At 50.0% G+C, this 14,849-nt stretch overlaps 1 protein-coding gene across 4 annotated transcripts in view; it reads right to left on the bottom strand.

The window, feature by feature from the left end:
- Positions 1-3,028: 3,028 nt before the first annotated feature.
- znf1035 (zinc finger protein 1035) overlaps positions 3,029-14,849 on the bottom strand; it is a 30,594-nt gene continuing 18,773 nt past the window's right edge. Inside the window, exons 4-6 of one of the 4 annotated variants that reach the window (XR_013964406.1) lie at positions 14,419-14,512; positions 4,081-14,306; positions 3,029-4,000 (exon numbers count right to left, since the gene is read on the bottom strand). Coding sequence is in view for 1 of the 4 variants with exons in the window: in XM_080768814.1 (XP_080624940.1) it covers positions 4,594-14,256 (9,663 nt within the window). In the remaining 3 variants the exon portion in view is untranslated. Of the gene's footprint in view, positions 14,307-14,418; positions 14,513-14,849 lie in introns of all 4 variants that reach the window. The other 3 variants (XR_013964407.1, XR_013964408.1, XM_080768814.1) reach the window with 3 other exon arrangements.

Here is a 14,849-nt window from a genome sequence, read left to right as displayed (position 1 = left end):
AGGCGATTGGCTGCCTCGTTGCTAGGCTGCCTCTAAGCCAATGGGAGACTTACCATAAATCCCATAGTCTGAAGTCTTCAGACTATGGGATTTATGGCAGTCCAAGTTCCAGTAGATGAGTTGGATGCTCATTCATTATTGAGATCCTTGGTCGTCCAGTTCCACACTGTATTTCAAGTTGGACTGGTGTTGGAGGATGTTGTTGCCTCTCCAACCTCCTGGGACACCGGAACATGCTGTGACAAAATATCAATGAAAAATATTTTCCTGTGCATGTATGCAAATTCCAGGTAGTCCACATCCAGGGGTGCTTACTGGAGAGAATGTGACACCCTGTCATAATTTCCAAGACCTGATGTCTAAGCAATTCCTACAATGCAAAAATAATAGGACAAATTTGGTGAGAGGAGCCAGGCTTTTACAATAAGGTCATAAGTGTCAGTATAATATTATGACGTCAGTATCACAGTCAGTGACATGTCAGTGTCATATCACAATCAATCATGTCATCACGGTCAGTATCATGATAAGTATCTGGAAACAAGTCCACAGCAAAAGGATTTCAGTTCAACCACTTTAACCCCCTATGTACAAGCTCACTATTGCTATGCCACAAGTTGTGAGCTTGCAGATCTGCCATTTTCAGAAACATTTAGATAAAAACATTTGGAGGATCTTTATGATCTTCAGACTGAAGATCATAAAACACAGCAACGTGAAACTGTGAGCTACAAGGCAGAGGCTGCAGCAAAACAAACTTTAGATTGATGTTCATAAACGTGAGATTTCTGCACAGGTCTGTTATGACTTGTTATTCTTATTTAGTCACTACATAACATAATGGAAATGGAGAGTGTGCTATGTGGCATAGCAATAGTGAGCTTGTACATAGGGGGTTAAAGTGGTTGAACTGAAATCCTTTTGCTGTGAACTTGTTTCCAGATACTTATCATGATACTGACCGTGATGACATGATTGATTGTGATATGACACTGACATGTCACTGACTGTGATACTGACGTCATAATATTATACTGACACTTATGACCTTATTGTAAAAGCCTGGCTCCTCTCACCAAATTTGTCCTATTATTTTTGCATTGTAGGAATTGCTTAGACATCAGGTCTTGGAAATTATGACAGGGTGTCACATTCTCTCCAGTAAGCACCCCTGGATGTGGACTACCTGTAATTTGCATACATGCACAGGAAAATAGTTTTCATTGATATTGTGTCACAGCAGGTTCCGGTGTCCCAGGAGGTTGGAGAGGCATTAACACAATTGTGCGCACTGCAGTTCAGACCATGAGAGTATCAACAACATCCTCCAACACCAGTCCAACTTGAAATACAGTGTGGAACTGGACGACCAAGGATCTCAATAATGAATGAGCATCCAACTCATCTACTGGAACTTGGACTGCCATAAATCCCATAGTCTGAAGACTTCAGACTATGGGATTTATGGTAAGTCTCCCATTGGCTTAGAGGCAGCCTAGCAACGAGGCAGCCAATCGCCTTTTTGAGACATTTTTACCTTGTGCTGGTTTCACAAATGCTTTGAGAAATCCACAAGTGGCTGGAGTCACAAATGCATTGAGAAAATCCACAAGTGGCTGGAGTCACAAATGCATTGAGAAAATCCACAAATCATCAACTCTGACACACAGAGTTGATTTTACAAATTATATTTTATGATACATGCGCCTGCAAGTATATATATATATTTTGAATTGTCATATATTTGTAAAAATGTATTTAAATGCCAACTTACAAGTTACACGTTTTTTTGTGGATAGGACAATACATTTGTGAAAATTATCATAAAAAAGCGTGACGTTTGTCTCAAAATGATTCAACAGGAAAAAGGAATGCCAAATGCAGATTTACAATTCACACGCAGAATTGAGGATTTACAAATGGTATTTTAGGATAAACGCACACACAAATCTATATATTTTTTGTAAAAATACGAAATACATTTGTAAATCGTGGAAAAACATTTGCAAATCTTGTAAACACATTTGTAAATCTTGGAAACACATTTGTAAATCTTGGAAACACATTTGTAAATCATGGAATATTTGTAAAAACATTTGAGACAAATTTCTCCCCATACTTTACTGCATGTCACTATAGCTCCCCCCCCATCTCTCTCCCACATTTCCTGTCAGCCTATACAGTCTGTCCCTCTATAAAAAATATAAAATAAAGGCGAATGCCGCAAAAGAAAAGGTGACTTGATTACCTTAATTCAAGTGGCAGATGCCCAAAAGTAGTCATTTTATATAGATTTTGATTTTCAGGGGCATGTCATGTGGTCTACCTGCACAGCCTTTGTGGTCTACTTTTGGGCACCGCTGGCCTAGGGAAAGAACAGTGGCACCCATGTGCTCTATAGGCATGTTTCAGATAATGCACACGGCACTCTGAAGATGATTCAGTTGACACGTTTATTTTTATTATGAATGCACAAACTAGAATGTCAACCATAAAAAATATGCCTTTTTTCTTCTTTTTTTTAAAAAGAACATCCTCTTCATTCACCTGTACAAGACATGAACAGCTAAACACTACAATGAAATGTACCCTGGAGTAGAGTTTAACCCATTCTGACCTGAGATCAGATTCATACGAGGTTTCCACTAGGACACACACTGGTCTGATTTAACGCATTCTGACCTGAGATCAGATTCTAAAAATGTCAGTCGTTCTTCGATTTTTCAAAAATAGCAGACCTACAAGCTCGTAGCGCGCCACTCGGTGGCGCGCTATGAGCTTGTAGATCTGCTATTTTTCAATAGCTAAAACATAAAATGGGTTCCCGTTCAGAATGGGTTAAAAGGAGAGCGAGGCCAGCCCAGGACACTGAATGTTTTAAACCCCCAAAGGTCCAGGGACGTGCAGAGTGTTGAGAGACAGGGCTGAAACCGTAAGAGGGCACTTTTGGAAGAAAACAGCCGATCTACAAGCTCTCAACGCGCTGCTGCGACGCGTTGAGAGCTTGTAGATCGGCTATTTTCCGGGCGCGACCCCCCGCACTCGTTGGCTATAACTGGAGATGTAGTGGATTTCTAAACGATGACATGGATTTCTAAACACACTCTTTGAACTATAAATGCTGCGTTCAAGATCAGGAGAGTTCAGAAAATAATACATTCTCGGGTATGGCATGGAAATGAGATCTCTTTCAGCATGTAGTAAATGCTGCGTTCCAGACCTGCGTTCGTGGTCTGGAGAGGGCAGTTGTTTTACAGACGGCTAAAAGGGCAGGGGGCTGAAACCCCCTTTGATGTGTGCACGTCCCTGGAAAGTTCGAATGACCAAAACCTACGACGACTTAGTGGGATATATATACAGTACAAATGGACTACAAACAAAAGCCCTGTTGTATTTACAAACGCCTTTACAGTGAGGGAAATATTACAATTATTATGAATTAACGCAGCACAAAGTTTATCAAAAATGTCACAGTTAACACTCCCTTAACGAAGCATCTCTCCAACTCCATGCGTTGTATTCACCACACAATGCAATGTTCCTTACCTTTATACAATATCATACAAGTATTTTCTTTTTTTTTTAAATACAAAAGTCATTTTAAAAGGGCTCATATTCATCATGACATGACATGATGCCTTTGTTATGAGTAGGAATACATAAATGTTATTCCAACGCTTTCATGTCCTTCAATTCAATTTGATATTTCTTCTATTAAGTCCAACGGTTCTCAAAGGCCCCCTTTTTCCACAAAAGAAAAGAGAAAAAAAAAAGAAACAGACTTTTTGTTTTGTTTTTGGTTCCAGTTTCCGAAGCAACTTTTCAGGGTTTCTGAAACCAGTTCATTTCCAGTGGAAACACTCTGAGCTGGTTCAATGTTCTGGTTCACTGTTCTGAGCTGGTTCAATGTTAGGCAGGGGGGAAAAAAACTGGTTCTACCCCCGGTGGAAAAGGGGACAATGTGGGATTCGGGGGAGACCCCTCAGGGTTTCTGGGGACCCTCAGGGTTTCTGGGAGACAATGTGGGGTTCGGGGGAGACCCCTCAGGGTTTCTGGGGACCCTCAGGGTTTCTGGGAGACAATGTGGGGTTCGGGGGAGACCCCTCAGGGTTTCTGGGGACCCTCAGGGTTTCTGGGAGACAATGTGGGGTTCGGGGGAGACCCCTCAGGGTTTCTGGGGACCCTCAGGGTTTCTGGGAGACAATGTGGGGTTCGGGGGAGACCCCTCAGGGTTTCTGGGAGACAAAGTGGGGTTCGGGGGAGACCCCTCAGGGTTTCTGGGGACCCTCAGGGTTTCTGGGAGACAAAGTGGGCTTCGGGGGAGACCCCTCAGGGTTTCTGGGGACCCTCAGGGTTTCTGGGAGACAAAGTGGGCTTCGGGGGAGACCCCTCAGGGTTTCTGGGGACCCTCAGGGTTTCTGGGAGACAATGTGGGGTTCGGGGGAGACCCCTCAGGGTTTCTGGGGACCCTCAGGGTTTCTGGGAGACAAAGTGGGGTTCGGGGGAGACCCCTCAGGGTTTCTGGGAGACAATGTGGGGTTCGGGGGAGACCGCTCAGGGTTTCTTCCTAAAACAGTGGTCAGAATACTGCTGTCAAGCGGAGGAGGGGCCAGCGTGGCTCAGCTGGTGCTCCTCCAGCAGGTGAGGGAAGGCGAAGGCCTCGTCGCACTCCGTGCACTCGTACACCACCTGGCCCACGTGGCTCTCCTCGTGCTGCCGCAGCAGCGCCAGCTTGCTGAACGACTTGTAGCACATGAAGCAGCGGTGGTCGCCCGCGCCTTTCTCCGCGTGCTTCCTCATGTGCACGCTCAGGTCCTTGGCCGCGGCGCAGCGGAGGCCGCACTGCGAGCACTTGAACACCGGCGTCTTCTCCTCGGGCGTCATCTTCAGGCGCTCCCGCCGCTCGTGCTCCCGCAGGTACTTCTTCACGGCGAAGCCCTTCCCGCAGTACTGGCACCTGAAGGGCCGCTCGGCGCCGTGCTGGCTGTTGTGGTGCTCCAGGAGGCTGCTCTTGGAGGTGAACTGCCGCGAGCAGAGAGAGCAGTCGTAGGAGTCGTCTCCCGTGACGTCCACGTCCGACTCGCCGCCCGACGCCTGCGCTCCGACGGCGGCGGCGGCGGACTCCCGAGCCGGTGGTCCGCCGTGGTGAGAGCAGCGGTGCTGGCGGAAAGCGTCGCTTCCCAAGTAACTGTTGCCGCACTCGGTGCACTCGAACTGCGTCGCCGCGGTCATGTGACCGCGCTCGTGTTCCTCCAGCTCGCTCTGGGAGGCGTACGTCAGCTTGCACGTCTTGCACTCGTGGGTGTTCTCGGAGTGAGCCGAGAAGTGATCCACCAGCTTGTTGGGCGTGGAGAACTGCCGCGGGCACAGCGGGCATTTGTAGAAGCTCTCGTCCTCGTCCGTCCCGCTGGCGCGGCCTTTAGTCTCCGCCTCCTCCTCGGCGTGCTTCTTTATGTGGCTGACGAAGCTCGCGCGGTAGGAGAAGTTCATCCGGCATCGATTACACTCCAACGCATAGGGCTGTGACTGCTGGTGGATGGCGTTGTGCTTCCTCAGGTGAGACGCAAACACAAAATGTTTATCGCAGTCCGGACACGAATACGGTCTGTCTCTCGAAGGCTTGCAGCCATGCTCCAAGACCTTGTCGGGGCCGTCGAACGTCTCGAAACAAATTCCACAGGACAGTTTTTCCGGGCCGCCGTTCGGAGGAGGGCACGCTGCGGGAGATGCTCTGAGAGGCTTTGTGTTTACTGGAGGAGGGAGATTACTGGTCAGCTCCTTGTGAGCACTTTTCCGGTGCTCAGCGCGACTGCCCTTGGAACGAAATGAGCGATTGCATATGTCACACGGAAAGTTTTCCTCTCTGTGCGCGACGGCCATGTGTTCGGCCATCTGCACCGCCCCCGGGAAGAAAAGGCTGCACTTGGTGCAGCGGAAGGGCCGACTCTTCCCGTGGGAATGCTTGTGTTTGCGCAATGCAAAGAGAGACACGAAGCCCCGGCCACAGGTCTGGCACTGGAACTCCGACTTGTGCATTCGCTGATGACTCGTGAGCTGCGCCGACTGGAAGAAGCACTTTCCGCACTCGGCACACAGATGGGGCTTTTCGCCGAGGTGATATCGCTGGTGATCCTCAAGGCTCTCAAACGTGGGGAATGTCTTGCTGCAGACGTGGCAGGGGAAGTAGGGCGCCGTGTCTGAATCGTCGGTGTCGCCGTCTCCGTCGGCATCGACGTGGTCGTTTTCATCCTCGTCCTCCGTGCCACTCTCCCCCGAGACGCTGACCTCGATGCTGGACGGCTGCGTTCCGAGTCTCGCAGCGTTCCGAGTCTCCCTCACGGCGGCGGGGAGAGGCTCGTCCGCCGGCGCCGGCACGTCCTCGTGCCTCGTCTTGTAGTGTCTGGCGAGTGATCTCTTCAAGGAAAAGCTCTTGTCGCAGATGCGGCACTTGTGCACGGACTCCGGGTGGCTTTCGCTGCAGTGATTGCTCAGTGCCCGGGTGTTCCAGAACCTTTGGCCGCACAGCTTGCAGTTGAAAGGCCTGTTCGGATCGTGACACGTCCGGTGGATGTCGAGGTCCGTCTGGCCGTAGAAGAGCTTTTTGCAGTCGGGGCAGCCGAATCTCTTGGTGTCTCCGTGCATGTTGGCCATGTGTTTCACGAGGGCACCGTAACTGGTGAATGTCCTCCCACACTTGATACAGCGTCGCTCCCTCTTCTCCTGTTCTTCTCTGCCATGGTCTTCCAGGTGACTAATGAGCAGCAGGCCATCCGTGAAGCTCTTATCACATTCCGAACACTGGTAACGTGCAGATTTCCTCTTGGTGGACGAAGCGCTTTGCTCCGAATCCTCGGACATCGGTTCATCTTTGCATTTAAAGTTGGTCCGCAGAACCCCCGTGCCCGTGGTCTGAGAACCCTGGTTGAACACCAGAAGCCCTGGGGCCAGGGCTAGATCCATGTCTGCGGTGACAGAGGCATTTCTATTCTTAAGCCTTGTGCATTTATTGCTATGTCTGCGATGTAGAGATTTAACCCAGAAGCCCTTGTTGCAGTTCTTACAGCTAAACGGATAAGACGTCGCATGTGAACGCGAATGCAAATTCAGCGCTCCTACGTGCACGAAGCGCATGTCGCACTGAGGGCACGCGACGGGCTTTTCCACACCGTCGTCGTCCAAACCGGCGTCTTGGTCAAACAAGGCGTTGCCGTCACCAATCAGAGCCGTGCCATATTCCAGATCCAAAGGCTCCTCCTTGATTCTCACCATGTTGGACAGCTGCTGCTGGAGGGGCGCGGTGGCCGTCGGCGGCTCCTTGGAGGCGTCCTGCCTGTGCGTGCTCAGGAAGTGTTGCTGGAGCTGCGAGAACAACAGGAACCGGGAGCCACAGTAAGCACAAGAGAAGCCCTTCGGTGGACTCTGAGGGGTGGGCTTCTGGCTGCCGCGCTTTGCCAAGCTCGGCTCAGTCCTGCAGCGTTTGTGATGGGCTTCGAGCGCGTCTTCTGTGAAAACCCCTCCGCACCTGTCACAGAGCACAGAGTACATGTCGTCCCCGGCGTTCATGGGGCACTTGAGGGAATGCCGCATTAGGTAGTCCTTCCGGATGAACCTCACGCCGCACCCGTCACAGCCATATGGCTTCTCTCCGGTGTGCAGACGGGTGTGCTGCGTCCGTTGGCCGCTGGTGGTGAAGGATCGAGGGCAATGTTTACAACCAAATTGCCTTTTTTTGTCGGGATATTTCCGGATCCGCTGCAACAATCCACTTGTCACTCCTTGGCGTGGTTTTGCCACACTTCCTCTCGGCCGATGGCACTTCACCATGCTGCGATGTCTTTTGAGGGATTTCTCTGTAGTTAATGAAACGCCACAGCGTTTGCAAACAAAGGATTTTTCCGAATCATGGATCATGGAAAAATGTCTGGCCAAATTACTCTCACTGGACAAGACTTTAAAGCAGACGCCGCACTCAAATCTCTGGTCCTCTTCCTCTTCCTCGTCCTCGTCCATCTTTGATGTCTCAAGTTTCTTTTTCCAACCTTGTCCGACATCGTCTAAACTGATTTTGGGTACACAGACTTGTAATCGCAGTCGTACCCCTTTGCAGCGACTCTCGTGCAGGGTCATGTGATCGTGCCTCGAGAAGCAACTCCCGCAGGTTTTACATCGATACGGGTTCACCTCGGTGTGCGTCAGAATGTGGTGTCGCAGGTTCCGCGATTTCACGAAGGTCTTTGTGCAAAACTTACATTTGAATTGACCCTCAGCTGGCTCTTTGACGCCTTCCGTTCTCGGCCGAGTCTTGGCCACCGGTTGCCCTTCTCTGTAGACGCCGTCGCAGAAAGCTTCGTGCTGAAAGCACATGGCCCGCTCGGCGAATCTCCTTCCACAGTGCATGCATGCGTGACGCGATCCGCCAGCGTGGCCGGTGAGACGCCGCCTGAGAAGTGGGCTTCCGCCGCTATGCTCGCTGGACGACAGACCAGCGGTGAGCTCCAGCCCTCCCGTGCAGTTTTTCACATGACACGTAAGCTTCGTGTATCCAAAGAAGGCGCCGCATTTGGAGCACGGCTTCAAGGCGCGGGTCTTGTGGGCACGATGGTGGTTCTTCAGATGGCTAAGTCTTTTAAACATCCGCGGACAGTATGAACACTTTACTTCTTTGTCATAGAATCCTCCTTTCATGCCTGGGCACGTGCTGGCGCCCGACCATTTGCCACGGTGAAGGTGAAGCTCACGTTTGGTGTAAAACGTTGTCCTACAGCCGCCACACGGAAAAGACTCGTCGTCGTCGTGATCGATCAGATAGTGGCTCTGGAGAGAATGGGCTTCGGGAAAAACTTCGTTGCATATCGAACACTGGACCTGCTTTGGTTCTTTTTGCACACGTTCTTTTTGCACACGTTCCTGTGGCACTTTGTGGCGGGACTCCATGTGTCTGCGCAGATACACGGGGAACTGGAACTGCAGGGGGCAGTCGGGGCACTGGAGCAGGCCCTTTTTGATGTGGGTCCGCCTGTGGTCGATCAGTTCCCCGATGCTCTGCACGATCTTTTTGCACGTGGTGCACTGAATCCTTCGCTGGTGAGTTTTCTTGTGGGTAGAGAGATGGTTGGAAGTCTTAAACCGCTTTCCACACTCCAGACAATGGTACGGTCTCTCGCCCGTGTGTTTCTGCGTGCGTTCGTGTTTCGACAACGCGATCGGGTCATCGAAACTTTTCCCACAAAAGCGACACGGGAAAGCCAGGCTTACTCCTTCGGTTGCATTCGCAGAGGACGACGTCTCCTCCTCGCGCTCTCTGGTGTTCACGCTCTTTTCACCGGTCGATTTTGTCGTTCGACTAGTGGCTGAATTCCTGTACTGTATATTCAGTTTGCCGGTGATTTTGTGTTTTTGCATGTGCTTGTATTTCCCGGAAGGATTGACGAAAGTCGCCGGGCAGAGGTTGCAGCGGTAGCGGTGGACGCGGCGGGGGGTTGGCGAAGGTGGCGGCGAAGGTGGCGGCGAAGCCTCCGCTTGCTCCTTCTTCTTGCCGTTTGCCTTCCTCGGCTTGTAGTCGTATGAATATACCGTGTGCCTGAACCTGAACAACTTGCCGGTCATTTTATACAATTCATGTTTCTTCATGTGTCTGTATTTCCCAGAAGCATGGGCGAAGACCGCCGGGCAATGGAGGCAGTGGAACTGTGGCTTGCCGTCAACAGAGGTCGACGTTTGCGCCGGTTTGCGTTCCGTCCGGCGTCTGGCGTTCACCTTTTTCTTCGCCGTTCGAGCCAGCGGCAGCGAGTCGTGTCGGACCCGGACGGTCTTTGCCAGCTGTAAGACATATTCTTTCAGGCAAGAGTTTTCTATGTGTCTCTTTCTGTTTTGCGACAATGAGAAAGTCGCTCGACACAAGGGACACCTAAACTTATCTCCGGCTTTTAGTTTGCCGCCAAATGTCAAGTCTCTGACACAGTCGCGCAGATGTCGAGCCCTGTTGTAAGACCAGTTGAAAGTACGTGGACAGAAAGGGCATTTGAACTTTCCCGCTTTCTCTCCGTTTTCTTTTTCGTCCTCGAGGAGATTCTCGTTAGTCTCCGCGAAGGAACTCGCGGAGACGCCGCAGTTATTCTGTCTCTTATGCAAAAAATAATTCTGAAAATAACTCTTGTTCTTATTCTTACTTCTGTGCACGTTGTACTCGTGTTTCTGCCGTTGCCTGAGTGTGGGGAACCGTCGCAGACAATAGGAGCATGTTTTTGAATTGCGGATATCTACGAGCTTCACATAGCACTCGCGGATGTGTACGCTGTCGGATGTAACGTTTTTCAATTTGGCAGCCGTGTTTTTAGACTTCATGAAAGACTCTTTAGGGTTCACTCTATGCTTGGCGTTTGGGCCCAGACACCGACCAGTTATAGTTTTATGTCTTCGCAGGGTAACCGGCTGTGCAAAATACCAACCGCATGCCCCACACTTGTACGGCGTTTTGCCGGTATGACTTCGCATGTGCCTGATATACTGATGCTTTTTGTTGAACGTTTTGTGGCAGACTTTGCAGATCCTTGTAATAGTTTTTGGTTTCTTTCGCGCGGGAGCGTCGTATGAGAGTTCAGAGGCCTCGTCGTCACTTGCAAAGCACGTGTGTTTTTGTGCTTGGCCGTTGAAATAGGTGTCACAGGTTTGACATAAATGAAACGTTTTATTGAAATGCCTACGATGGTGGTGCTCAATCAAACTGTCCATGCTTTCGGTAGTCAGTTCGCAGTCTGCACACTGATATGTCTGCTTCACACCGTCTCTGGGTTCCAAGAGCTTCACAACCACCACAGGTTGCAGGCGTTTTCTCATCTGAACCGAGGTCTTCAGGAGAGGAGTTGCCGGCTCCGTTGTGGGTCGACTGGCCTCCAGTTGACCAGAGTCATCATCATCCTCATCGTCTCCTGATGACAGCGGTTCACCGTACCACAAGCCAAGCTCGGACTGCTCCGGTTCAGAAGTTCCATCCTCCTCTTCAAGTGGTTCTCCAAAAGGAACATTGTCATCAACACTTTGTAGCTCCATGGCTACTTGGCTCTGTTCTTGCGTTGGTTCTTCCTGGTCCATGGGCTCTTTGCTCTGTGGTGTTGGGTCAGACTGACCCAAGGACTCTTGGTTCTGTGGTGTTGGGTCAACCTTGTCCATGGGCTCTTTGCTCTGTGGTGTTGGGTCAGACTGACCCATGGGCTCTTGGTTCTGTGGTGTTGGGTCAACCTTGTCTATGGACTCTTGGTTCTGTGGTGTTGGGTCAACCTTGTCTATGGACTCTTGGTTCTGTGGTGTTGGGTCAACCTTGTCTATGGGCTCTTGGTTCTGTGGTGTTGGGTCAACCTTGTCTATGGACTCTTGGTTCTGTGGTGTTGGGTCAACCTTGTCTATGGGCTCTTGGTTCTGTGGTGTTGGGTCAACCTTGTCTATGGACTCTTGGTTCTGTGGTGTTGGGTCAACCTTGTCTATGGACTCTTGGTTCTGTGGTGTTGTGTCAATCTTGTCTATGGACTCTTGGGTCTGTGGTGTTGGGTCAGACTGACCCATGGACTCTTGGTTCTGTGGTGTTGGGTCAGACTGACCCATGGACTCTTGGTTCTGTGGTGTTGGGTCAACCTTGTCTATGGACTCTTGGGTCTGTGGTGTTGGGTCAACCTTGTCCATGGACTCTTGGTTCTGTGGTGTTGGGTCAACCTTGTCTATGGACTCTTGGTTCTGTGGTGTTGGGTCAACCTTGTCTATGGACTCTTGGTTCTGTGGTGTTGGGTCAACCTTGTCTATGGACTCTTGGGTCTGTGGTGTTGGGTCAACCTTGTCTATGGACTCTTGGTTCTGTGGTGTTGGGTCAACCTTGTCTATGGACTCTTGGTTCTGTGGTGTTGGGTCAACCTTGTCTATGGACTCTTGGTTCTGTGGTGTTGGGTCAACCTTGTCCATGGACTCTTGGGTCTGTGGTGTTGGGTCAACCTTGTCCATGGACTCTTGGTTCTGTGGTGTTGGGTCAACCTTGTCTATGGACTCTTGGTTCTGTGGTGTTGGGTCAACCTTGTCCATGGACTCTTGGCTCTGTGGTGTTGGGTCAACCACGTCTATGGACTCTTGGCTCTGTGGCGTTGGGTCTACTTGGTTCGTGGCCAAATGGTTCTGTTGCGTTGACCTTTCCGGGTCCATGGTCTTTTGATCTTGACTCGGTCGCGTTGCGTTGTCCACAAAGGAGGATATTTCCCCTTCATCCGTGGCGTCATTTTCCAAGCAGGGCTTCGGTTCTGCGATCGAGTCATTCGGGTCCAAACAGGGCTGTTCTTTAGGGGTCACGCCGTCATCGGCAGAATTACAGTCTCTGTCCCCGAGACGATGACTCGGAACGTTGTGCTGTGAACTTTCATCACCTCGATCACTGCTTTCTAAACCGTCAACGTCAGAGTTAGGAGTAGAATCTTCCTTCAGCTTATCAGCAGCATCTTGATTTGTAGAATCTTCCTTCAGCTTATCAGAGTTAGGAGTAGAATCTTCCTTCAGATTATCAGGAGTAGAATCTTCCTTCAGATTATCAGGAGTAGAATCTTCCTTCAGATTATCAGAGTTAGGAGTAGAATCTTCCTTCAGCTTATCAGAGTTAGGAGTAGAATCTTCCTTCAGCTTATCAGGAGTAGAATCTTCTTTCAGTTTATCAGGAGTAGAATCTTCTTTCATCTTATCAGAGTTAGGAGTAGAATCTTCCTTCAGCTTATCAGCAGCATCTTGAGAATCAGAGGCTTCCGAGATGGACTGCACAGTGTCCTTGTGATCTTCCGTCTTTGAAACATAGTCTTTATCGTTACTGACTGTGGGGGCGAGGCCTGGACTGACTGTGGGGGCAGGACTTAGGTTTTCCCCTTCATCACAAGCTTCGTTTTCTTTGTCATTCCCTTTTCCTGCGTTAACTAGATTACCGTCTCCATCGCCAACATCATCAGGTATACCATTTGATGCAACTACTGTAGTCTCTTGGGATTTATTTAGTAGTTGACGGCCCAACTGTTCTTCCTCTTTGCCCTCGGGCTCCTTCTCCGTCAGATCAACAAAGGATTCGTGATGGCCGGATACTTCCTCCTCATCATTAGAATCCTCCTCCATTTCAGAGTCAGATGACATCGGATAACCATCTATATCCTCCATTACGTCAGAGTTTTGATGGACGGCTAAATGGTCGTCCATCATCTTCTTTAGTACGATGGCCCCACCTTCGTCGTCCGCATCTCCGAGCTTTCGGTCGTTGGTTTGACGTGCAGTAAGATGCTCAATGCCATCCTGCAACGTTGTCTCACTCTCTGAAGCCATCGCACTTCTACAATGGTTCGGGAGTTGCTCACTTCCTAAGGACGTTCTCGCAGTTTTTGCCGTTTCCGTCCTGTCCCGTTCACAATCGGAGTGTGTTCGTTTTGTCGCGGTCTTTGACAGAGTCAGACGTTGGACATTTTCTGTTTTTTCCATCCTGTCCTGTTCATGATCAGACAGTGTTAGTTGTGCCTCAGTCTTTGATGGAGACAGACGCTGGACACTTTCTGTAGTTACCGTCCTGTCGGGTACAAAACCAGGCAGCTTTTGTTTTGTCCCCGTCTTTGACAGGCACCGACTTTGTACAGCAAAGGCAGAGTCTGAAGTCTTGCTAAAGGGAGATGGAATGTGGTCAGTGGACAGTGAAGGCCATAGTGGAGTGCCGTGGTGCTTAGCTACGTCAACCTGATGAAAGGGTGTTTTTGCCAAATTACCGTGAATGAATTTACAGGACGGCCTCATGTCATTGAGATCTGCGTCTGTGCAGCTACTGACGTCCGAGTACTCCTCGAGAAAAGGTGAATTGAGCAATCCATACTCTTGCTTAAGTTCCGCTGCGAAGGCCGAGTGGTCCGGAGCGGAAAAATGGTGTGGAGGGGGAAATTCCTCGGGGGCAAAGTTCGGAATGTTATAGTCTTTGACCGGTTGTTGCTGATGATTACCTTGCCACGGCACATTCCCGTAGTAGTTCGGGTAAACGGCACCTGGACTGCCAAGACCAGAGTCTGGGTAGAAGTTCGTGCCAAAGTTCATGTTCGTCGCAGGGCCTTCATGAGACGACACCATGCTGGGAAAGCCATGATGTCCGCTCAAGTTGTCTAAACGCGGGGGTAGGTTCCCCTCGGCGTCTAACGGTACTCTCAAGGTGCTCGCGTCCGACGACGGCGGTGCAAGGTTACGATAGTAGGAGTCCCAACCATGCGCCATCGTCTCCACTAGGGGATGAACTCCGGGGGCTTAACTCACGTCTTTGACACCTGAGAAAAGAGCACACAAAACAACAACCGTTGTTTTAGAAAGACAACAGTAATATGAAATACAACATGGAAATGGAATCGTGTCCAGCCCCGATTCTGAGCGGATACTCACCACTTCTACATGGTCGTTCAACATGTGCCGCGTCCAGAGTTGAAGTCCAGTGTGAGTCGATCCATGCAGACAGGGTTACATCGCCAACGGCAACCTAGAACGACAGGCATTCAGATTTAGTCTGTGGTTCTAAACTTGGCACCAGATATTAAAGAGACGATAGGTCTTGTGTAGCAAAAAGTGAATACCCCCAAAAGAAAAAAATGCTACGTGAACTTGAGCCTGAGCCCAGTATGAAAGAACCCCTGATACCCATTACCCTCCCAGGCCAATTGTGGCGTCCTCCAAGGACGATTCAAACCCATAGACTGTGTGGTGTTGGGCAAGAACTTCACCCCTACACTGCACCAACGGTATTAATATGACCCGTTAGATGAGTCTAATGCCATGTTCACACGTGCAGATACAATAGATACAATGAATTAAGCTAC

This window comes from Protomyctophum bolini (genome assembly GCF_963924005.1).
Source record: "Protomyctophum bolini genome assembly, chromosome: 7".
In the NCBI taxonomy this organism is placed as follows: Eukaryota; Metazoa; Chordata; class Actinopteri; order Myctophiformes; family Myctophidae; genus Protomyctophum; species Protomyctophum bolini.
The sequence above is the reverse complement of the archived record's forward strand: the minus strand, read 5'-3'. Positions and strand labels throughout refer to the sequence as shown.